The 25,953-nt window shown below is 42.5% G+C and overlaps 1 protein-coding gene across 3 annotated transcripts in view; it reads left to right on the forward strand.

Annotated features, from left to right (window-relative positions):
* PPM1G (protein phosphatase, Mg2+/Mn2+ dependent 1G) overlaps positions 1-25,953 on the forward strand; it is a 59,625-nt gene that overhangs the window by 16,956 nt on the left and 16,716 nt on the right. For 2 of the 3 annotated variants that reach the window (XM_085880590.1, XM_085880592.1), the window contains exons 2-4: positions 6,407-6,476; positions 11,492-11,577; positions 18,096-18,219. In XM_085880590.1, the coding sequence (XP_085736716.1) occupies positions 6,407-6,476; positions 11,492-11,577; positions 18,096-18,219 (280 nt within the window). Of the gene's footprint in view, positions 1-642; positions 722-6,406; positions 6,477-11,491; positions 11,578-18,095; positions 18,220-25,953 lie in introns of those variants that run through there. The other variant, XM_085880593.1, reaches the window with a different exon arrangement.

Raw genomic sequence — 25,953 nt, forward strand, 5'->3', positions numbered from 1 at the left:
TGAATTGAATGGAATATGAACTCGTATCAAGTAGCAACATTTGTTCAATGCGATACGCCTCCGTACATGGTTAATACGTGGGTTCATGTAACACGATGCAAGGAAGACGGCTGGCAAGATTGCCTAGAGGTTAGCCTGTGTTCGAATCCTGACCCAGCAATGAATTGTCGTCCCGGTGTTTCGCAGCTGGGGTGATTCGTGAGTGTGCGCCCACCCTCGGATGGACGTTAAACTGGGCTTACTGTCGACCATCATTAGTTGGTGGATGTTAAAGATCCCATAGTGTCCTTCACAAAGACTCAACGAGCTACATCTGGCACCATGAACAAATTAAAAATTCCTACCCTAACTATTCCTGGGAAGGCAATGACAAAAAAACCCGGTATAACCCTTTCCAAGAAACTGCTTCGGCAGCACCGATGCTCTGCTGCAGAGTGTGACATCAGAATTGGAACAAGGCGAGCAATAGGATTGCAAGTGCGAAGCAATCGCATGTATTGCATGAGATCTGAGTTGAATGAACAAATTTACCTGTTTGGCATTGCCATCTCTCAACATATGGCTCACTATGCCGTTACCACAGGTTTAACCTTTTATTCACCCTGCATCGAGGAGGTGGAAATCCTTTGAGTGTATCGTGTCGATATCCAGGCAGTGCGGGAGCTATCGTCTTGCCAATCCTTGTTGTTAACCACCTGAATGAACTGATAAGTTCCAAAAGGTATTTGAAGTTGATAATTCTCTCTTCCCTCTGTAAAACTAGAGAGTTCATAGAACACATTACCCACACAGTCTTGAGAAAAAGGACGTGGGAAGGGTCTTTTAAACTCTGCTTTGCGTTTCCAAGCATGATCTATATTTTCTGCGAGCCAAGATTTTTCTCTGAATCTCAACATTCCCCAACACTGAGAGCACGAGCGGCAAATTTGATTGGTCGAGATGGTCTGTAAAATGGCGTAGTATTTTGTACAAGTGCTGCAAAACTGGAGATGTTTGGAAGTGCGTGCGAGATTTGCGTTCTACAGTGTTCAAGTTTGGTATAAAATCAGATTAAATTGAAATAAAACAAGAAGCGAATAGTTCGATATCGCGCGGCTGGGGGCAGTAAAAGTCTACTTAAAGAATGATGAAACAATTTTGCAGTTATAAAATTTTAATGTAGACATTGTAGATGTAGACAGTTATAAAATTTAAATGTGCCTCTCTGTTCAGCCATTTCAGAGAAGAAGGTTTTTGAAGGTTTAAAAAAAACAAACAAACATGAAAACGAAATGGCTGCCGAATCACGTGACCGATGACGTTATCAAAAAAAAAAATTGTGGACCATTTTGTCCCGAGATGACCCTCAAATTTTCATACTGATCGGATGTAGCGTTCCATATATGCAATTATGACGTCGTAAAAATATCACTCGTTCCCCATGAGGAGGACTTGCTATGTGCCAAGTTTCTATTTTTTCCTTGGTGAGGTTTCAAGCACGTGGTCGGTGTGATCAAACTTGAAAGGGTGGAGGAGCTCCTTGTGAGACAACGGCCATCCATATCTATTGCCCAACTGTGTCTGCGGATGTCCTCCTGCAGTTGGGTTACTTTTTATTCGGAGTTTGGTGGCAGGATTTTCTCTCCAACCACCGTAAAACCCTTCAATCTGCAAAACACAACAATACAAACTGCAAAGAAAATTGAAAACCCATTCTGTGGGAATACCTTCTGTCCAGCTGCCCTCCGCAGGGCAGCTTACCGTATGACGGGATTGGGGCAAAGCCTTCGGGAACCCACTCTTTGATGATGGGAGGAAAACCACGGGGTAACCTTCCCGGGGCAGATTGTGATAGTGTGTGTCAGGATGGTGCTAAGGGTTCATCCACCAGATGGTGGTCTTCTTTGGTTAACCTGAGGCGGTCCTTTCCGGTGGGTGCCTGGAATGTCCGATCCCAAAGAGAGGATGATCACCTGTTTCTCTCATCATTTGAGCTCAAGCGTTTGAACATCTGTATTGCAGCACTCTCTGAGGTTCGGAGACAAGATAGTGGTGAGATAATGGTGGGTGGTTACACCTACTATTGGTCTTGTCGCTCTGATGGTTACCATGCCTAAGGAGTTGCTGTAGCTATGTCCAATAAGCTGACTCCAATGATCATTGAGGTAACACCGGTCAATGAGTATTATGAGACAAAGGATTCGTCGCTCCTTCGGTGTCATTTCCCTGGTCTCTGTCTCTGCTCAGACTGAGGCGAGCGATCTCACCGTGAAGGATGCATTTTATGCCATGCTGGGAGTCTGTGGTTGATCAGTGCCCCAGGCGAGATACTCTTCTCCTCTTGGGGGATTTCAATTCATCGACTGTAACTGAGAGGGATGGTTATGAGACGTGTGTTGGTCCCCATGGGTCTGGAACTTTGAACCAGAATAGCACAAAATTCCTTTACGTTGAAGAAGTCCTGGATTTAGGGTGGCTGGTTCATGGATTCAGAGCCCACAGGCTCATCGCTGGACTTGGTATTCCAACGCTGGTGGTGTGACAAAGGAGATTGACCATGTGCTCGTTGATGGTTGCTGGAGGATGATCCAGAACTGCAGGGTCTACTGGAGTACTCAGTTCCTCAATACCGACAACAGGCTTGTGGTAGCAACTCTGAACTTGCAGCTTAAATCCAGGAGAATGGTACCATTCCAGCCTCGGCTGGATGTTGGCAAGCTCAAGGACGAAAGGGTAGCTGAGGAGTTTGCGAACAGGCTGTGAGAGGGGATTGGAGGGTTTGGGTGCTTTGGGTAATCCTGAAGAGTTGTGGAGTGCCTTCAAGACCACCGTCCTTGATGTTGCTGGTGGATGTCTTGAAATGCACTGTCGGGCGAATAAGAATTTTGTCGCTCAAGGGACACTGGATACCATTGACCGGAGTTGCAGGGCCAGGCTTGATAGCCAAGCTGAGCTGTTCAGGGAGTTGAGGCGTAAAACTGTACGTGCGGTGAGGGTGGACATGGAGGCCCATGTGCAAGGAATCTGTGAGGGGGTGGAGCATCACCTGTCCTGCTTACAGGGGAAGTTGTGCATTGCATTCCTCCAAGCCTGTCCCTCTGTACTGCAGTTAGAGAGGAGGGTGGTGGGTTTTTGACAGAGGAGTCCGAAGTGAAGGCCCGCTTGGCCGGTTATTTTGAGTGGCTGTACCAGGATGATCCAGCAGTTATTGAGTTGGATGTCAGGGGTGCAACTATCCCTATTGCTGACCCTCCAATCAACTGTGATCCACCTTCATTTGTAGAAACACAGAATGCGATGAACCGGTTGAAATGGGGTGAAGCTCCTGGGATCTGTGGAATCCATGCTGAACTTCTCAAGGCTGGTGGAAATGCTGTACTCATGTCATTGCATGGAGTTCTGTGCTCTGCCAGGAATACAGGCATCATCCCAACTGACTGAAAAAAGGGGCCTTGTTATCCCTCACTGGAAAGGGAAGGTCTCTCGCCAGTATTGCAACAACTACCGACGGGTGACATTTCTCTCAGTGTCAGGCAAGGTCCTTGCTCGGATAATTCTTGATAGGGTTCGCCACCATCTGCTTGAGCACCAGCACCCAGAGCAGTCAGGCTTTATACCAAACAGGTCAACGATAGACAGAATCCTTGCCCTTCGGGTCCTCACCTCATGCAGACGAGTTTCTGCAGGGGCTGCTTGCAGCCTATGTTGATCACTGCAATTCAGTGAATCGGGATGCCGTCTGGAGGATTATTGGTCTTCGTGGGGTGCCACCAAAACTGATAAATCTTATGTCTGAACTATACTCTGGTACTGAGAGTGCTGTGTAATGTGGTGATGCCATCTCCAACTTATTTCCAGTTGTGACTGGAGTTCATTAGAGGGGGCGTACTGGCCCCCACACTTTTCAGCGCTTGTATGGACAGGATTCTTTGGACGATCTCGGAGAGATCAAGCCTGCGGTACATCGTTTGGAAATGTCACTATCTCTGACCTTGATTTTGCAGATGATGCAGTCATCTTTGCAGAGACTCTGGATATCCTTTTGCGGGTCCTCGAGGTGCTGAATGAGACGTTGGCGCCGCTGGGATTACGGGTTTCCTCGGTCAAAACTAAGATTCAGGCTTTCAATGACATCTTGGATGCTGCTATCCTGTCTGTACCTGTTTGTGGTGAGGATGTTGAGGTCATGGAGAGATTCAGTTATCTTGACAGTTATATTCGTGGCTATTGCTCTTGCTACCTAGGCTATTGCTGGTCGAACTTTGTGTCCAACGAGCGGTTCCTGAGAGAGATTCAAATGAGATATATTTCCTGCATAGCATGTGAGCATTAGCTGCGGCTGTATGGACATGTGGCTCATTTTCCTGACGCTGATCCTGCTCACCAGATTCTCTCAGCGAGGCGGCCTTCTGAGTCGATGAGGCCAATCAGCCGACCACGTGCCTCGTGGTTGCAGCAGTTTGATCGGCATCTCAAAGAGATGGGGATGGGCCAGGCATCTGCTTTGGGGTTGGCGAGACGGAGGCTCCTGGAGTACCAGCGGAAAGTGGACGCAGCGATGCGCTGCTGTAACGCATGCTCCCATTCCTGACCTGTCCTGACGGTTTCAGAGACACAGAGGTCCAAAGTTTTTCCGTTTTTCCAACATGGCTGCCACACAACATGGCCTACAATGTCATAATTATCATTAAAACATTCCACATATGTCGCACAAATTGTAAAAATTTTGGCTCAATCCGACAAGCGGTAGCGGAGAAAAACACGAAAGTTTTGTTCATACAAACAAACAGACCCAAATGCAATACCCTCTCCTTCAGCAAGGGTAATGAGGATTTTCAAGGTTGGAGAAAAATAACTTTTTTTTTTCAGAAGTTTACTGCCGTTGATGCAGCGTCTTTTACACCATCTTATTTAACACATTGCATGATTATTCATTCCTGTTGTTTTTGTCCTTTATGACGTTCCTAAAAACAGTACATTTCTTGTTTGGAATGATTTCCAATTTTGTTTCACTGTCAGACAAGCAAAAATAGTTAACGAAATATCTCACTCTCTCTGCTCAAGCATGATCGGGACAAATTCAGAGCCAAAGTACTGTAAACATGCAAGTTCATTTTCCCATTCATGTTCAAAATATAGCATTCCATTGAGATCGTATCGTTGCTCAATCATGGACCGATGTCTGTCAAACCGACAGACAGATCGAGTGAACCAATTGCTCGTCCCGCCAGCCAACAAATTGCAAAATTCCACATGGCTGTGTTGATTTGTCTGTCTCATGTCTGCTATTTGTTTCAAGGTACAAATTATGTTTCTTCATGGCCTTATGACTCATATAAAAGTACAGTGATGCCTCTCTTGATGGCCTTGTCTTGCATGTACGACGTGCTCTGTCATGAGACCTGACCGGTAGGTTACAAGATAAACCTTCCAATAAATGAACAAAGTAAAGGTATTAAACGTATCGATTGAATACAGTATTCGTGGTAGGTTCAGTACTCTGTATCACTGGAGTGATTATTTTAACATTTGTTAAAATAGACTTCAGTGAATGGGATGTGGATGCGAATGATGTGCTTCTTCCTTTAGTTGAGCCTTCTTGATTTGTTTACTTGTAAACTCGAGCTTCTCTTTCCCAAAATCATTCATTTTACTCAAAATGGACATTTATATTGGAGTATGCTTTACCTAAACTCTGCGATTGTTTTTATCTCCATCTCCGAAGGTGGATGGAGGTTATGTTTTTGTTTATGTCTGACTGTCTGTGAGCAGGATATCTCAAAAAGTTATGGTCAAATTCGGACGAAATTTGGTGTGTGTGTGTGTGTGTGTGTGTGTGTGTGTGTGTGTGTGTGTGTGTGTGTGTGTGTGTGTGTGTGTGTGTGTGTGTGTGTGTGAGAGAGAGAGAGAGAGACAGAGAGAGACAGAGAGAGACAGAGAGACAGACAGACAAATTGATTCAATTTCGGTGAGGATCTGGATGTGGATCCAGATACTGGAATTATTTAATTTTTTACGTGATTCTTCACCATTGAGAGATTGGGCCAAAACAATATCCAGTACAACATGATGGATTGTGACAAAACTTGGTGGATGAGTTTGGTAGGTGACAAGAACAAGCCGATTCGATCTTGCTTCAGTTCCAGATCCAGATGCGGCTTATCAGTGGGATACAAAATGTAGACTGTTCAGCCTGGCGGAGGTATGCGCTCTACCGAGTACCATTGTAGTTGCAACTGTCGTAGTAAATTCATCTTCGTATTGTTTTTGATCGTTCAACTTATTCTTTGGATCTGGAAGATGTGGGACTATGGTGAAGGTGAAGGTGTTGATATTTTTTTCCTGGAATACCAAACTTTTGCTTGAGACTGCAAACACTTCTCGTGAAAGGAAGTCGCATTAATTATGCCCGTTGCTTCCCCATCAGGACGCTCATAATTGCTTGCCTGAGCTCGATGAACAGACTTCCCTCTTTGCGGTGTACGATGGACATGGAGGTGAGTTGTTTTTTCGTCGACCTTGAAAAGTGTTTTCTAAAATCTTTGCTCACACATACAAGTTAAAATGTGTGCAGATGAGCATGTGTCTTTCAGTCCATGAGCCAGTAGGGTTGGTCAGTACCATCTGGGGGGAATAATTCTCATAGTGATTTTTGGCAAGGTATACATCCCTGGAGTTAGAAAATATTTGATAGCATTTCATCGGTGGTAGCTTTTTTTTGTGTTTTTACCCTGTTAGTATGCCTACCCTTAAATAAGCTTTTGTGCAAAATGGCCAGTACAAGGTAAGACATCCGACTTCAACTTAACAACATTTTTTTTTTTATCAGTCAAACATTAACATTGAAATTTGTCTCACCTTTTGCTGGGATAATTTGCTTCTCAACAAAAGTGCTAAACATGCCGAGGTTGAAAGGTATGTCAATGGTGACACTTATGCATCAGTGTCTATTTCCTGTGTGATAAATCATACCGCCTTGAGAAAAGTATTTGTCCATCATTTACTGTGTAAAGTAAATAAAAGTTCTGGAACAATATAATTACATGGGTGTTTAGCAAATTTATTAAGACATCCAAAAATCTAAATTTTTTTTTTGTTTGTTGTATATGAAGATCAGTATAGCAGACAATGTTACCCCCCCTCCCCCAAATGAAAAAAATACCTAATTTGGACGGATTTATGTCGTTTGGTCAATGTCATATTTTCCCTGTTGTTATTGAAGGATATTTTCCAAGAATCAAACAAACGTAAATGATAGCATGTTCATCAACAAGATTCATGTTTTTTTTCCCTGTAATTTCTCAAAAAATACAGAATTTCAGGGATTTACTGTCGATACTCAATAATGCACGTATGAAGGTATCAAACACCCGTATTACACCAAATAAACCAATAAGACAGTCGCAAGATGGTTAATCATGTGCAATCTGATGAATGAGTCAAAGGTGAAAATGAAACTCAATCTTCTGTTGTGGGGCATAAATTTACAGAATAGAAACACAAATGTGGTGTTCCACACTAACAAGGCCATTACCTAGGCCCAATGTGTTGCTGAAAAACATATTGTCTTATGAACCAAAGACGGGTCCTTTAAAGTTTCTAAGACATCTCTGATCATGTGCACTGATTGTAAGTGATATAAAATGTTCAAGATGAATTTAAAAATCATAATCATTATCCAGTTCTTCAATATCCTCATCTAAACTTTCCCCATCATCTGACTCAAAGATGGATGCCTGGTTCTCACAGTCTGGCAGTCTGTACATTTTGGTGCATTTCAGTCTGTTTGACAAACACACACATTTTGGTAGTGAACACTTCCTTTTACAATTGCAGGCCAATAAATCGAGGACTGCCTCATGTGCTGGCTGACCATCCATCCAGTGCACCACCAACTGTTCAACTCCTTCTTCCTTCTCCATCTTCCATCCCCGGCCAACAGGACTTGGTACTTTCGGGTCCTGTTCAAGACATCGTCTCCATATTGCAACCTGGTAGTTAGCGTTTTGTGCGTGTTTCACTAAGCAGTCCCTGCATGGTGGAAGCTGGTGGCTCTCTATCTCACTTTTCTTAGCACAGAATAAGTCCGACCTGAGATCATTGACCTTGGTGGATGACACCTTTGGTGCATGGAGGAGGCAAGTAAATGCCTTAAGTTTGTCCATCAATTCTTGGGAGAGGTCCCATATATGACCCAACTCAAGGAATGTGTCCTGGGTTTCCCTGTTGTTGGTCAAGAGTTTCAAGGTGCTTGTCTTCCTTTTGCCTGCAAACGCACTGAGAGTGTCACATCCTGTATATGCATGCTTCCCAATGAGAGCCTGCAGACATCTATGCCAACAGCGGCAACCTTCATGATGTCAACGAGCCTCGTCCGGGTTCTCGTTCCACATTTCTGGAACAGTGGGACTCCAATCTTGTCATGAAATGCCAAGGACATAATGAAGACATCTGTGTCCTCTGAGCAGATCACTACAGCCTGATACCTCTCTCTTGCTGCATGAGCAGCATGGAGAAGTAGGTGCCCATCTGCTTCTTCCTGTTGGCACTGAAGAGCTGGCACCTCCTCACTGTCCTGAGATGTGATTCTGTAACATTTGTCATTCACAGTTGCATGTAGAACCTTCCCCTGTCGCTTTTCTCTGCATTCTGGTTTCCTCCATTCACCGACGAAGAAGATAATGAGACTGGTCTTGTTATTAACTGTGCTCAGGAACCTCCTCCACTGCCTCACAATACGTGTCCTGGGTGTGCTGTGATGCTTTGCAGCTGTACATCGAACAATAATAACAGTAACATTTATAATGTACATCTAACTTAAAATATATTTTGTGATTTAAGTTCATGATTAAATTTTCTTCAAATTCACGTATTTAGACATGGTATGCATTCGTTAGGGTATGGGCAAAAAACTTCCGTACCACTTTTTATGAAAACAAAATCACATGTTCTGCAATGTATCAGCACTGGACTGTCAGTGCCTGTAATTGCAAACACTAAATGCTCGGCTAGTTTTAACAACCGTTTTGAAAAGCAAATAACATGAGCTACGTGCCTGACAATTTTCAAGAAGATATAGTCGATAATAAGAGAGAACCATTAGTTTTAAATAGAATGTCTTCTTCTGTCTTATGCCGGTTTCAGAAAAGTTTATTTTTGGAAGGGGTTACTAAACGGCAAATAACACACAAAAGGCTACCACCAATCCAATGCTATCACATAGTTTCTCACTGTAGAGATGTATACCCTGCCAAAAACTACGATGAGAATTATTTCCCTCGGATGGTACCGGTGGCCAAAAATTACTGGGTCTGGCTCGTGGCCCATTTCTCTTTCCAGTGACATTCACCAAACAGCTTTGCCATGAAGTTTAGTTCCTTGTCAAGCTTGTGTCTTTCAACAATAACATATTATTGCTGGACAACTGTTTAAGGGAAAGATACATCACTGATGAATGAAATGAGACTTAATATGTTATTTTTTTACTTAATGATGCATTTTTGCGTCGAAAAAATACCGGATATTTATCTGATGGAGTAATTCTCACTTTTTGAAACTTGAGTTGGGTTTACCTGGAAGTGAAATAAGCAAGTAATCTCCAAAGTGCCATCAACAACTTGTCGTGTGATGATCATTGTTGATTCACGTGACTGATCAGATAAGTGATTTGAAGAGGGTTTGCTGAGAAATTTCTGACTTTTGTGTTGTTGTACTATATGCTGTGCCTTCAGAAAGTATTCACACCCCTTCGTGTTTTCCCATTTTGTTGTGTTACAGCCTGAATTTGAAATGGATTAAATTAAAAAAAATTGTCACCGATCTGCACAAAATTCCTCATAATGACAAAGTGACGATTTAAAAGAAGAGCTTGACAGGAAAGGGACCAACAAAGAAGGCAGATTGGAATAGCTAAGAAGAGGTCAAATTAGTTGGGATGGCGAACGAGTCATCAATGCCCCCAGACCAAGGACACTACACTAATGCCTTTCAGAAAATTGCGGGATTGAGCCAATCGGACAAATGCAGGTTTTGTTGGGTCGAAACAGAAAGTGGTCAGTCACCTCCTTTCGGGATGTAAAAAACTCGTGGTGGAACAGCTGTACACAGAAAGACATGAGAGCGTCTGCAGAGTAATCCACTGGTACATCTGTAAACATTTCAACATCCTGGTCCCAGGACAATCAGAACAATGAAAATGAACATGTAATGCTCACATATGACGAGATGATTCCATCAAGTGTGGACATTGTAAACAAAGCATTGCATCCGGACACGGTGCTCAAACACAAAAAGGAAAAGTCAGCATTGTTGATCAAGGTTTCAGTTCCCAATGACTTTGGACTAAATGCCACAGAAATCAGGAAAATGACCAAATACCAGGATCTGGAAAATGAGGTCAAGAGGACTTTGAAATTGAAGAAATCTGAAATTATACCAGTGATAGTCAGAGCTACCGGAGTGATGAAGAAAACCCTTACTGAGTATTTAAAAATAATTCCTGGGAACATCACCATAAACAAGCTGCAGGTGGAGGCTGTCAGTGGTTCATTGTAGAAGATTGACAATAATGAATGGAGCCAAATACAGGCAAATCCTTGAGGAGAACCTGCTTCAGAGTGCAAAAGACCTGAGACTGTGGTGGAGATTTACATTCCAACAGGACAATGACCCCAAGCATACTATACAGCCAAAACAACACTGGGAATGCTTCAGAACAAGAACGTGAAAGTCCTTGAGTGGCCCAGCCAAAGCCCAGACTTGAATCCCATTGATAATCTGTGGAAAGACTTGAAGATTGCTGTACACCGACACTCCCCATCCAACTTGACAGAGCTTGAGCAAATCTGCAAGGAAGAATGGGGGAAAATCCCCAAATCCAGATGTGCAAAGCTGATAGACATTCCCAAGAAGACTCAAGGCTGTAATGACTGCCAAAGACACTTCTACAAAGTATTGACTCAGGAGATTGAATACTTATGGACACAAGGCATCTCAGCTTTTCATTCTTAATTTATAAAAATTCGAAAAACATGTTTTCACTTTGTCATTGTGGGGTATTTTGCGTAGATCGGTGACAATTTTTTTCATTTAATTAATTTTAAATACAGGCTGTAACAACAAAATGTGACAAAAGTCATGTGGTGAGAATACTTTCTGAAGGAACTGTAGATATGTATACCAGCGGAGTATGTATGCTTCCACATTTTAAGCAATAACAAACTGTGCTTCCCCATTGTCTTGGGTCGCTCACCTTCATTTGTTTCATTTTTTTTCATTATTTTTTTTCATTTATGTATGCTTTCTGATGGCTCTGATTTTTCCCGGTATAGCAGCTTCGATGTCCATCAGCACACAAAATTTCAGCTTTCTACGACACTCGGAAAGTACCGATCTTTAATATCAGTGAGTCAGTGCTGAGATCGAGCTTTACATATTATAAGATGTATTTAATGACATACGGAAGTAATATGTTACTCTTCAATGCTCCCTCTTTAATTACTTATTGTTACAGGTGCTGAAGTTGCTAAATATTGTGCAAAATACCTCCCAGAAGTTATCCTTAGCCAACCAACTTACTGCGAATGCAAGCTACATCTGGTGAGCCGCATGTCAATATGAGCCAGGCAAGGCCTTTGTATTTTTTTTTCTGTTTATTTAACAAAGATTTCTAAACACAGAGACTTCTTCCTAACATTTCAAATTGGTGGTTAATTCATGCAAGCAGCTGGACGGTGTGTACGTGCAGGCAATGACCAATATAAAATGTAAGAACGAGAAGGGCACTCAGTGGAGCGCATATCTCTGCCATGTAATGCCTTTTCCACGAGAACATGTCGGGCCCATTACGTTTTTAAAATATGCTATATACAGTACTATTTCATTTTTGGCCCTCTATCTCAATGGTGAAGAATCACTTTAAAAAATAAATAATTCTTGTATCTATATCTGGATCCAGATCTTCACCAAAATCAAATCAATTCTTCCTTGTCACATACCCGAACCTGTCCAAGTTTCATCCGGATCAGTCCACAACTTTTTGAGATATCGCGCAGATGGACAAACAGACAGAAAGGGGTGAAAACATAACCTCCTTCACCTTCGGTGACGGAAATAAAAATATGCAGTTTTTTTTTTTCCACTCCTCTTATGCCACTTCTGTGTCCTTTCATTCACCTCACCTTTACGCTTATTTACCCCAAACTGGCCTTTCTCTCACACTCGCCCTTTGTGTCGATAGCATGCATGTCTATTACTAAAAGAAGAAATGCGCGCGCCACGCTTCATTCGAAAATGTTCCTGCTGTAGTAGAACAATAAAAATGGTGCCGTTCCAAAACTAAAATCGATTTACTTGGAACAAAAACTTGTGCCTGTTTAATCATGAAGATGCTTGTTTTAAAAGCCCATCTTTCCTCGATTGAGGAAGAAAAAGCGCAAATGGGAACTTCATGTTGCAGTTCCAACAGTAATAGTTCTACCATAGCAGGAACCTTTTAGATTTAAAAGGACATGGGAGGAGCAAACAAACAACAATATCAGCAGCCACAGTCACAACAACAATTACATGATATAAAAGATCCTTTTTCACTTCATTTTACATCTTCGTTGACACTCACCGATAGGCGTGCAATATGTTTGTGAAGTACAACAGGGTGTCTTTTGTACAATGTGCTCTCTTTTGATCGAACCCGTCAGCGAAGTGGCGGGTTGGCATGCCTCGTGTGCAGAAGTTGGCGGAGGGAATGTGAATAAAGTACACACCTGAGGCTATAATTGGATTAATTAGACATCATTCTGTAATGCTCCTCTTTCCCTTGGTCTTCTCCAGGTCTTTGTCGGGTGTAGTGGTGTCCTTCCTTCATCTTGGGAAATCGCAAACGTCACCCCTATTCACGTGGATGGTTCCAAGTGTGATCCATTCAAGTACATATGAGTCGGCCTTCTCCCCATCATAAGCAAAGTGATGAAATCTATCATTGCTGCAGACTTCAGACATTATGTCTTCTCCAATGCTCTTATCTCCGATCATCAATTTTAACGCCACCCCAGCTCATCTGCTATGGACGTGTTTTCTTTCCACACAACAATGGATAAATGTACTAACTTTCAAATTGGGGCCAACTCTCTGGACATCTTTTGAGCTTTTGATGTTGTTTGTCATTCAGCCTTATTTTCCAAGCTGTCTGTCTGATAATGGTATGAAACGGCCCCTTCTTGTATGCGCTCATCAGATTTTTCTCTGTCGGTGGAAACAACAGGTTGCTCTTGGTAGCATACTGTCTCATGATCTCCCTTTTGAGACTGCTTTCATAAGGCATCGTTCGTTGTAGGACTGATGCTATTGATGGTCTGCATAAATAACTTCACCCTCCCCCTCCCAACCCTGAGGCATCAATCCCCTTCCCACTTCAAGCCTTCAAACCCTTCCCCTTCCACCACAACTCTTCAACCCTTCCCTCATCCACAACTTCTTAACCACCCCTCCACCAAGCCTCAACTCTGTCCCATTTTTTGCTCCTCCTCCTCCCACTCATAAAAACAAACAGGCATTCCCACATTGAAACAGCGGAATATTTAGTGCTCTCCCCTCCCCTGCAATGCTATCACTGACGTCACAGAACCCCAACACAGCTGCCTGTCCAACTCTCAATCCCGCAAGATTTGTGGAAACCCTGTGGCATTGCAACTCTCAAGGAACCATGAGCAGGCTAATTGTGCCAATAAACAACCCAAAACCAATTGTCTTCTTCCTGATGCATACGTACACATCGCTAAAAGTAAATAATGGTAGATGTTTCCTTTCACAGTGTCGTGAGATTGCCAGAAGTCCTCGGCCAAAGACCTGGGTTTTATGGTGCCTGGTCGAGTTGTTTCAGATAAAATAGTCGGAAATAACAGCAAAGATCTGCGTAACCTTTGCGGTAAAAGCCAATGCTTGAGAGAATGGGCCACATCGTTATTTGGGAGGTTTATAGACAACAGACTGGTCCCTTGATCGCTGAGGCCTATCTTCGCAAGGCCCGTGATGCCTATTGGCTCAAAATACGTTTTGCAGTCGCTTTGGTCATTTTGCACTGAAGGGAAAACTTATGGGGAGGGCATGGCGATTGTGAATATGACAGCTCCAAAGATGTCTTTGGCTTCACATATCTGGAAGAACCAACACTGTGGCTGTATGTTTGAGGTTGGAATTGTGGGTATTGTCAGGCGACCTGTCCAACCAGTGGGTGGAACTGAATGTTAACGGATGGATGGATGGACAAACAAGCGTATTATATAGATGAACTAGAACGGGCACTCAGTAGAGTGCATACCTTCGCCAACGCTACATTTTGCCCCCCCCCCCCCCCTAGAAACCGTTGATTGTGAGCGTATTTAATCCCATACCACGTCTGCCATCTCATATGTGTTATGATTGCTTGACCGGATAAGAATTCGGATAAGAATTGACCGTGTTATGACTAAAACCGCACATTTTGCAATGTCGTGACCCCCCTGACCTTTGACTCCCAACCGCTAATAAGGGTTATTACGTCATTGTGTCATGTCACATATCACAAGATGAGGCATTGAATTCTGAACATTTTGGAATTAGTTGCATGCAAATTGGATACAAATTGACCGCGCTATGGTAAAAAGACGATTTTGACCTTTTCATGACCTTGACCTTGACCTTTGACCCGATCGCTCCCAAAATCTAATCAAATGGTCCTCGGATAATAACCAATCATCCCACCAAATTTGCTGCGATTTAGTTCAATACTTTTGGAGTTATGCGAATAACAAACAAACACACATATTCATAAATAAATACACAGCGATCAAAACATAACCTTCGCAACAAAGTTTGCGAAGGTAATGAAGAGCTATGTCATATTCCACAGAGCATTAGTACTGCCAAAGCAGTTCTTTGGCAAGGGTTATGCTTGGTTGACATTGCCTTCCTGGCAGGAATTTATAGTTTGTTCAGGGTACTGGCGACAACTTGCCTAATCTTGGCAAAGGACACCATGGGATCTGAACGTCCACCAACTAATGCAGATGGGACGCCCAGTTTAACACATTGATGAAACACACTACCCGTGAAACACCTGGATGACAGTTTATAGCTGGGCTGAGATTCAAACTCAGGCTAAACAGCTCAAAGGCGTGTGTGCCTACCTTGACGTTATCCTGACAGCATGTATTTGTGTGTGTTTGTACCAGTAGTCAGCTATCTGAAACATGTCTTTTAATTCAGGAAAATCAGATGCTCTTACTCTATTCCTCCTCAAGGATTGACTTTCGAACCATGCAGCCTACTTCTTTGGACATTCCCAGGAAGAGGCGCAGTTTTTGGAGGTCCTCTGTCTCATAATTTGTCATAACCTACATTTAGCAGATCACATCGCCAAACTGACTTCAAAGCAGGCCGACACCTCTCCATTCTCCACAGAGCTCAGTCCATTCTGAGCCACCTGGAGCTCATTACAGTGTAACAAGGCCTTCCTCTGAAATATAAGTCACTACGGCTGCCCCCACTCTGGACTGGAGCAGTCGTGTCCCACCATATTTCTCTGCTGGAGGAGATCAAGTCCAAGGCTCTCCGTATAATTGGAATATCTTGGCAGGAGGCCGAGTCCCAAGGTCTGCTTCTCACCCGTCATGCGGGATGGTGGACACACTCTTTTTCTATCACCTCACTTCTGGCCTCACTCTTCCTGCTTTTTTTTGTCCCTCTCCCCTCACACAGTGCTCCCAGGTCACACTATTTCTTACAGAATCCCGTACCTGCTTACTTTCCCAAATTCTAAGCTGAAAGATTATTTCCTTTCATCCTTCCCCCTATTCTCTCCGATGTGGAACAGACTCCTTGCATATATTGTCTTGTGCCACGCTCCCTCCCCCTTCCTTCCAGTCCTTCAAGAGTATTGCCCATTGTCACCTCATGATTTCTTCCTCACCCACTCCAACTCTCGTTTGCTCTTATTGAACCCTTTCCACCCCTTTATTTTCTGCCACTCATGTGTGATGTCTCTGTCTCCATTTCTCTTTGATCCTTTGTAAATCCGTGAGCCTGTTGCCCTCTGTCGTTCAGCTCCTTCAGCAACCTCAGTTTCTGTGTACAACAACAAAGAAACATGGAACAAACATGGCCCTTTCAAACATCTCCCATTGAGTTGTCATCTTTTTGCTGTAATTGCTTAAAAACTGCAATGTTTATTTATTTTATCATACAGTAAGTCCTCGCTTTTCGCAAGGGTTGCGTTCCTGGAAAACCTTATGATAAGCGAAACTGTGTTAAACAAAACATATTTTCCCATAGAAACCAATGTGTTTTTGGCTCGGAATTTTTTGGACATAAACACAAATAAACAAAACACACTCCTCGAGTCGTGGCGACTTCCCCCGAGGCTGGAGGAACGGAGTTGATTGCGGTGGACAAGTCACACTTGCGGAGTGGCAGAATCGTCCCCCTCTTCACTTGCCACTGTGCTGTTACTTTCTTCACCAGCAGGAACGGTCTCTTGGCAGCTGGTTGAAGGAGCATCCTGGATGGTGGATGGAGTTGGTGCTGCATCTTTTGGCTTGAAAAATGCATGGAGAGTGGGCTGGATGGCTTTCTTTTTCTTTGCTGCATAACGTTCCTTGTAGCAGCAAAGGGCATCATAAACAACACTGCTAAAATCAGTGCTCCTTTCAAGATTTGGATCTTGCTCGATAACAAATTCTGTTGCACTTTCAAACGAGCGGAGGATTTGGCTGAGGTTTTTCATGGTGAGATGCTCGGATGAAGGTGTCACAGCATCTTCTTCTTCCTCAAGAGCCCACTGCTGTTCCAACTCCATAAGATCTTCATTGCTTAAGGGTTCTGCATGAGACTCCAGTAAGTCATCCACGTCCTCTTCGTCAACCTCTTCAAACCAACCTCCTGCGCCAGGTCTACAATTTGACTTGTAATCAACGGAACATCAGCAAACCCCGTGAAATTGTGGACACACTCGGGCCACACTTTCTTTCACACAGCGTTCATTGTGGAGGCACTCGCCTCTGCCCATGAATCCTCAATGTTTTCCAAAGCCATTTTTATGTTGTATGTTCGCCAAAACTCCTTGATTGATAGCTTGTCCTTATCAGTTTTTTTGATAAGCTGCAGCATGGTATGTTTAACATAATGGGCTTTAAAAGCAGCAATAACTCCCTGATCCATAGGCTGTAAAAGTGAGGTAGTATTTGGTGGTAAAAATACTACCTGCACGTTTTCACACCAGTCTTCCATTTGCTGAGGATGGGCAGGAGCGTTGTCTACAAGCAGCAAAGATTTGTTGTCAATGTTGTTCTCCTTGGAGATACTTCTCAACATGATTGGAGAAGTAATTGATCACGTAATCGTGGGTCAATGCCCTAACAAACGACGCGCTTTTTCTTGTATCACAGCAAGAGATAAAGGCATGCGACGTTTAGTTTGATCTTCTATCTACACACATAATAAACGCTCCATGTTGTGCATGGCACCGTCTCTCATTCTCGTTAGTGTCGTTGCACTCGAACTGGTCGCAATCTGTGATATTTTCTTTATCTTTGCCGAACTTTGAACGATCGAATGTACAGTCGATGCAGCGATTGCTGCGCGCGGCCGATTTCCGTTGTCCCTTCACCTCGTTCATGTCTTTTAATTATATCCAATTTCACCTTCAATGTGACAGCCTTTCGTTGTCGCTTGAAACGAGGTGTGCTCGGCTAAAGACTTGCGGGTCGCTTGGGATTCATACTGGAAGGTATGCAGGCGAGCGTGAAGAGAATACGTACAGTACAGCATACAGTACATGCGCAGTAAAGTGAAAGTGTGTTTATGCGCATCCTGTGTGATTGTTGTTTTTTGCAGGCAGTTTGAAATTTTTTTTTTTTGCGTTTTTCCTTGCAATGACATTACGATAGGCATAAAATGTTTGCGATAATTGAAAAATTGGTCATTAAAACTAAATTACGAAAAATCGAAACTACCAATATGCGAACTTCCGGTTGGCGAGGACTTGCTGTACTATGACTGTATATTGTGTGGATTATTCTAAGTTTTCCTTGGGTGTTTATTATGGGTTGGGTATGGAGTGACCAGGCCATGCATTTGTCTGCCAGGCTCTAGAAAAGGCATTTCTCGCAATGGATGCTCGCCTTACAGAGGAGGAAGTGGTGAAAGAGCTCACGCTCATGGCCAACAGAGAACCCAACATGGACGGCAAGATCGCCGATGAGGAAGATGGTCTGTTCCACCCCTCCCCCCCCTACACCCTTTCCCCTTCTCCCCCAAGCCCTTCATTTCATGTTTTTGGTACTTTATGTATGGTTTGGCTTAGATATGCGTATGATGTCCGGAGTTAATGATTTTGAGACTAATGCCTTGTTGCGTGCATATTTGCGTCGACAGTAGAGTCCCATCGTATATAACTTGAAGCAAAACTTGCTCTGGCAAATATTTGATGAATGTAGATTATTTTTTGATGAACTACTTTAATCTTGACATAATGAATTGTGAATTGCAGAATTTTTTGGGGGGTTTTTTATGATTTCAAAAATTATCAAAATCCGTTTCGCTATATAATGGAGAAATCGAGCAAAACTGTATTGGAGCCAGTTGGAAACTTGGTGAACTTGGGCTCGGTGAAATGTAGACTTTTATTACCTTTGCAAACTTTGTTGTGAAGGTTATGTTTTGATCGCTCTGTATTTATTTATTTATTTATTTGTGAATATGTGTGCTTGTTTGTTTGTTTTGTTATTCGCATAACTCCAAAAGTATTGAACTGAATCGCAGCAAATTTGGTGGGATGATTGGTTATTATCCGAGGACCATTTGATTAGATTTTGGGAGCGATCGGGTCAAAGGTCAAGGCCATGAAAAGGTCAAAATCGTCTTTTTATCATAGCGCGGTCAATTTGTATCCAATTTGCATGCAACTCATGCCAAAATGTTCAGAATTCAATGACCCATCTTGTGATACATGACATGACACAATGACGTAATAACCCTTATTTGCGGTTGGGAGTCAAAGGTCAGGGGGGAGTCACAACATTGCAAAATGTGCGGTTTTAGTCAAAACACGGTCAATTCTTATCCGATTTGCATGAAACCAACACCAAAATGTTGACTGTTCTGTTCCCACACTCTAATACCAATTACAAAATTAAGAGTACAAAGGTCAAGGTCGAGGTCATGAAAAGGTCAAAATCGTCATTTTGCCATAGTGCGGTCAATTTTTATCCAATTTGCATGCAACCATGCTTGCTTTCAAACCTCGAGTCAGATTCTGCAACCGGTCCAGACGGCATCAGCCCACGTGTCCTCAAAGCCTGCTCTTCTGCTCTTGCTCACCCTCTCTGTTCTATTCACCCTCTCATTTTCCCAAGGTCATCTGCCATCTGCTTGGAAATCTGCTAACATCACTGCCCTGCATAAAAAAGGTGCAAAAACAGATCCCTGTAACTATAGACCAATCAGCCTTCTCCCAATCATCAGCAAGGTTATGGAATCCATCATCGCTTCAGACATGAAATCCTTCCTCTTCTCCAATGGCTTGATTTCCAATCATCAATTTGGTTTCAGACCAGGTCACTCTACCCTAGATATGCTGCTACTGCTCTCCCATCAATGGATGGAGGTCCTCAATGCCAGACAGGAAATCCGAGCCGTATCCCTGGACATATCACGTGCTTTTGACACAGTCTGGCACCCTGCCCTACTCACCAAACTCTCTTCCCATGGTATTCAAGGCCATCTCCACTCATGGCTCGCAGACTTCCTCTCCTGTCGCAGTCAACGTGTGGCCCTAAATGGAGTTCTTTCATCCCCTCTTCCTGTGCAGGCTGGAGTTCCTCAAGGTAGCGTTCTGGGCCCTGTTCTTTTTCTGGTTTTCATCAATGATCTCTCGGACTCTCTGGAAAATCCTCTATTTCTCTTTGCCGACGACTCCACCCTCTGCCGTACCATCTGTCATCCCTCAGACCGGCAAGCAGCAGCTTCTTCGCTCACTGCAGATCTGGATAAAATCACAAACTGGTCCAACACGTGGAACATGTCTTTCAATCCAGACAAATCTCACACTCTCACTATGTCTCTTCGAAAGGACCGTTTACAAAACCCCCCATCCACTTTCTCAACAATCCTCTGGAAGAAGTCTTTTCTTTCAAGCTTCTGGGTCTCACTATCTGCCATGACCTTTCCTGGGAAAGTCACATTTCCAACCTTGCCTCAAAAGCCAGTCGCCGACTGGGAATCCTCCGTCGTGCAAAGTCCTTCCTCGGCCCTCTTGAGCTCCTGACCACTTACAAAGCTTTTGTCCGTAGCCTGATGGAGTACTGCTCTCCCCTCTGGGCTGGTGCTCCTGCCTCCCACCTTTCTCGACTTCACGCTGTCGAAACCAGGGCTTTTAAGATCATTGGCATCTCCGGCAATGAAGCTGAGTCTTTGGGCCTCTCACTCAATCACCGCAGGTTGGTCGGTGGTCTTTCTGTCTTCTACCGACTCCTCTCCAGCCTTGCCCCCCCTGCTCTCTCTGCGATTTGTCCCCACCACATTTCCACAGGGCGCTCAAGGTCCGCCAACAACCCCTTCTGGTAAAACTACCAAAATCACGAATCACTGCTCATCTTCACTCTTTCATTCCTCTTTTTCCCGCCTTTGGAATAAACTTCCTCACTCTATTCTTTCCCATTCTTCCCTCCAGGCTTTCAAAACAGCTGTTCACCACCACCTCTTATCTTCCCCCATCCAAATCCTCGATCTTTTCTACCCCCGATAATCCACCCAAGCCCACTTCCTTCAATTCTCCTGCTTTCCTTCCTGAAAGTCCCTTTAATGTCCATCTTCCCCTCGCCATGTTCCCCGTCCCATCCCCATCCCTCTCCCTTCCACATTTCACCTGTGTCTGTTCCCCAATGTTTTGTCCCTTCCACTCCCGCCCCTCTTGTCTCATGCCTCATTGCTGTGAGTTGTGTGTTAGCTCTCATACGAGCCTCGACCAAGGTATACAAAAAAAAAAAAAAAAAAAAAAAAAAACCAATGCCAAAATGTTGTGAATTCAATGCACAATCTTGTGATATATGATATGACACAATGATGTCATTACCTTTGTTCGCGGTTTGGGTCAAAGGTCAGGGGGGGTCAACGACCTTTATTATCATAACGCGGTCAATTCTTATACAATTTGCATGTAAGTAGATTCAAATTGTTTAGAATTCAATTCCCTATCCTGTGATGTGTAATATTTGATTTCTTATAATGTGACCAGTTGTCATCAGATTGACTTGACACCGACACCCAAAAAGGTCAGGGAGTTCATACAGAAATTGTACAATGTACGTGAATCGGTGTCAAACAGCAGGAAATTTAATGTTTTTAAGCCATCATAACACATATGAGATGGCAGATGTGGTATGGGATTAAATATCCTCACAATCAACGGTTTCTGGGAGGGGGCAAAATATAGCGTTGGCGAAGGTATGCGCTCTACTGAGTGCCCGTTCTAGTTTCCTCTGCCACTGAAGGTGGACGAAGGTGATGCTTTCACCCCTGTCTGCCTGTTTATTTGTGAGCAGGATGTCTTTAAAAAAATTAATGGACAGATTTGGATGTAATTTGATGACCGGTTTGGGTATGTCACAAGGATGAAATAATTAGATTTTGGTGAAGATCCAGATCCGGATCCTATAATTTTTATGTCTTCACCGACGAAGTCGTCGGAGGCATTGTGTTTTTGTGTTGTGCATCCGACTGTCCGTCTACTGTGATAGTTTTTCATCACCGCGATAACTTAAGAACGACTGAAGGGATCTAAGTCTGTCTGCCGCCTGCCCCGATCTCGCCGGCCTGTCTGCCACCCACCCCGATCTCGCCGGCCTGTCTGCCGCCCGCCCCAATCTCTCCGGCCTGTCTGCCGCCCGCCCCGATCTCTCCAGCCTGTCTGCCGCCCACCCCGATCTATCCGGCCTGTCTGCCGCCCGCCCCGATCTCTCCCTCCTGTCTGCCGCCCGCCCCAATCTATCCGGCCTGTCTGCCACCCACCCCAATCTCTCCCTCCTGTCTGCCGCCCGCCCCGATCTCTCCCACCTGTCTGTCGCCCGCCCCGATCTCTCCCACCTGTCTGTCGCCCGCCCCGATCTCTCCCACCTGTCTGTCGCCCGCCCCAATCTCTCCCACCTGTCTGCCGCCCGCCCCGATCTCTCCCACCTGTCTGCCGCCCGCCCCGATCTCTCCCACCTGTCTGCCGCCCGCCCCGATCTCTCCCACCTGTCTGCCGCCCGCCCCGATCTCTCCCACCTGTCTGCCGCCCGCCCCGATCTCTCCCACCTGTCTGCCGCCCGCCCCGATCTCTCCCACCTGTCTGCCGCCCGCCCGATCTCTCGCTCCTGTCTGCCGCCCGCCCCGATCTCTCCCTCCTGTCTGCCGCCCGCCCCGATCTCTCCCTCCTTTCTGCCGCCCGCCCCGATCTCTCCTGCCTGTCTGCCGCCCCATGCTCTTTGACACTGTTGTTAGAAAAGCTATGCATTTATTAGAATTTATACTGACGAGTGCGTGCCCGGATGTGCGTGGCCGTACGTGAAATAAAAACAAAACCAAAAAAAACTTTAAAACCACTTGCCAGAAACAGCCACACAGGCCGTTCCTTCGCTCTCGCGTGCCCGTATGTGCAAACCAAAAAAAGAAAAAAAACTTTCAAACAACTATATAGGCCGTTCCTTCGCTGTCGTAAACGACGACTGGATTTGGGGCATTGTGTTTAAGAAAATCGAGAAAGAAAGAATGCAGTAAGTTGATAAATCGAGAAAGAATACAGAAAGTGTCACTATCCGGAAGTTAAGTCCTCACTGTCCGGAAGTTCGCATATCGCAGTTACGATTATTCGCAATTTAGTTTTAATGGCCAATTATTCAATCAGCGCCAACGTATTTTGCCTTTTCGCAATGTCAAAACACAGAGAAGAGAAGAGAAATAAAAAAAACAAAAAAAAAACCTATGTATGTGGCCGTAGGTGCAAAAAAAAAAAACAAGGAAAAAAAACTTTCAAACAACCACACAGGCCGTTCGTTCGCTCTCGTAAATGACGACTGGATTGGGGCATTGTGTTTATCGAGAAATGCGCATATGAAATCGAGAAATTATATGTTAGAATACAGTGGGTCATCACTATCCGGAAGTCCGTACGTTGTAACCGGTAATGGGAAACGCGGCAAAGAATCTCTTCCCCATTGGCCATGCCTTTGCAGCAACGTGACTTGTCATTGGTTGGTAAATAAATGGCCGTAACTTGGGAAGCACTTGTGCGATTTAATATCAAACCTTGAAAAGGCACATACTCAGGTCCCCAGCAATACACCTGGCAAGTTTCAATTAGATCGGACCAGTGGTTGTCGAGAAACAGCTCTCTCTCTCTCTCTCTCTCTCTCTCTCTCTCTCTCTCTCTCTCTCTCTCTCTCTCTCTCTCTCTCTCTCTCTCTCTCTCTCTCTCTCTCTCTCTCTCTCTCTCTCTCTCTCTCTCTCTCTCTCTCTCTCTCTCTCTCTCTCTCTCTCTCTCTCTCTCTCTCCCCTCTCTCTCTCTCTCTCTCTCTCTCTCTCTCTCTCTCTCTCTCTCTCTCTCCTCACTCTCCTCTCTCTCACTCTCTCCTCTCTTGGTATTAGTGTGGTAAAATAGTATTAGTGTGGGTAGTATTAAGTGGTGAAATGTGTAAAGTAGTAAATAAAATCGTGTGTAAGTAGTAAATAATGATAAGTAAGTGTGTGGAGTAATGAAATGAAGTGATAGTGTGGGTATTAGTGTATTAAGAGATGGCCATGTGTGAAAATGATAAATGATTAGTAATGATGATAAATGATAAAGTAGTAAATGATGTAAGTAATGATAGTAAAAATGAAATGATAGTAATGAGTAAAATGATAGTAAGTATTAATAGTAAAATGATAGTAAGGTTGAAATGAAATGTGTAGATTAGTGTGATAATTAATGATAGTAATGTGATAAATGATAATGATAGTGTGTCAAGATGATAGTATAATGAGTAGATAGTAGTGTGGTAAATGATAGTATTAAGTGATGAGTAGTGTTAAAATGATAGTATTAAAGTGTAATTAGTGATGAAATAGTTAATGGTAGTGTCGTAATGATGGTAAAATGTGTAATGAGTAAAGTCGTATTAGATTAATGGTAAAATTATTGTATGTAGTCAAAGTAAATGAACAATGTCGAAAATGAGTAAGTCAATATTAAGTGTGGTGAAATGATGGGTAATGTATGTGGTAAAATGAGTAGTAAGTGAGTAATGGTATTAATAGTGTCGTCATGGGTATGTCGTATTGATAAATGATAGTGAGTAGTGTGTGAAAATGTGATGATGGTAATGATGAGTATTCGTGAAATCGTATTATCGTCGTCGTCGTGGTAATGATAAAATGTAAAAATAATGAATGAGTATTAATGGTAAGGTATAAAATGATAATGTGGAAAATGATAGTAAGTATGGTAATGAAGTAATAGTAATGAAGTAATAAAATGTGTCAAAATGACCGTCAATGTGTCGTAGTAACGTGTGTAAAATGTCAAATGATAGTATTAAAATGATAAATATAGTAATAAATGATAAGTAATGATAGTAATGAGTAATGAAATGATAATGATTAAATGATGAAATGATAGTAATGATAGTAATAAATGATAGTAATGATGAAATGATAATAGTGATGATAAATATTAAATGGTAAATGATAAATGATGTATAATAGTAATGATAAAATGATAAATGATAGTAATGATAAGTATTATTAAAATGATAGTAATGATAAAATGATAGTAATGAAAAATGATAATGTAAATGATAGTAAAAATGATAAATGATATGGTAAATTAATGATAAATGAGATGATAAATGAATAGTAATGAATGATAATGAGTAATGATGATAAATGTCGTAGTAATGATTAAATGGTAATTGATAAAATGATAGATAAGTGATGGTAATGAGTAATGGTAATGAGTAATGATATTAAAGATGATAGATGATAATTAAAAATGTATAAGATGATAGTAATAAAAGTAATGGTAGTCAAAATGATAAGGTGATTAGTATGTGATGATAAAATGATAGTATAAATGTGAAATGGTAAAAAATGATAGTAATGATAAAATGATAGTAATGAAATAATGATAATTGATAGTGATAGATTAGTAATAATAATGATAAATGAAATGATAGTGTAATGTGTGGTCAAATGGGTAGTGTAAAATGCGTCGTACGTATGGTAAGTGGTAGTAATGAAAATAAATGATTAAAATGGTAATAAATGATAGTGTGTAAAATGATAGTAATGATGAATGATTGGTGTGAAATGATAGTAAAATGTAGTAATGATAAAATGATAGTAATAAAATGGTAATGATGTAAATATTGATTAGTAATGATGATAGTGTAATAAGTAAAGTAGTAATGGTTAAATGATTAAATGATAGTAAAGTAGTGTGTAAGTATTAGTAATGATATTAAAGGTATTAAATAATTAAATGATAGTGTGGTAAAAATAGTAAAATGATAAATGATAAAATGATAATGATGGTAAAATGATTAGTGTGGCGTAGTGGTAATGATGATAGTGTCGTCAATGAAATGATAAAATGTCGTATTAAAGGTATTGAGTGTGATGAAATGATAAGTAAAATGATGGAAATGGTGGTGATAATGGTATGTATGATAAAATAGTGGTATTAATGATAGTAGATAAAATGATAGTGTGGATTAATTATCAATGATAAATGGTATTAGTATTAAGGTAATGAAATGATAGTGATGAATGATGTAATATATTGATGAGTGTAGTATTGATGATGATGGTAATGAAATGGTAATTATGGAAAGTGATAGTGTTGATAGTGGTAATGAATGATTAGTAATGAATGAATAAAGATGGTAGTAAGTGTCGTCATGATAAATGATGATGAAGATGATGTAGTAT

This window comes from Eptatretus burgeri, chromosome 5, assembly GCF_056783735.1.
Source record: "Eptatretus burgeri isolate ZD-2024b chromosome 5, Ebu_testis_v1, whole genome shotgun sequence".
NCBI classification, from domain to species: domain Eukaryota; kingdom Metazoa; phylum Chordata; class Myxini; order Myxiniformes; family Myxinidae; genus Eptatretus; species Eptatretus burgeri.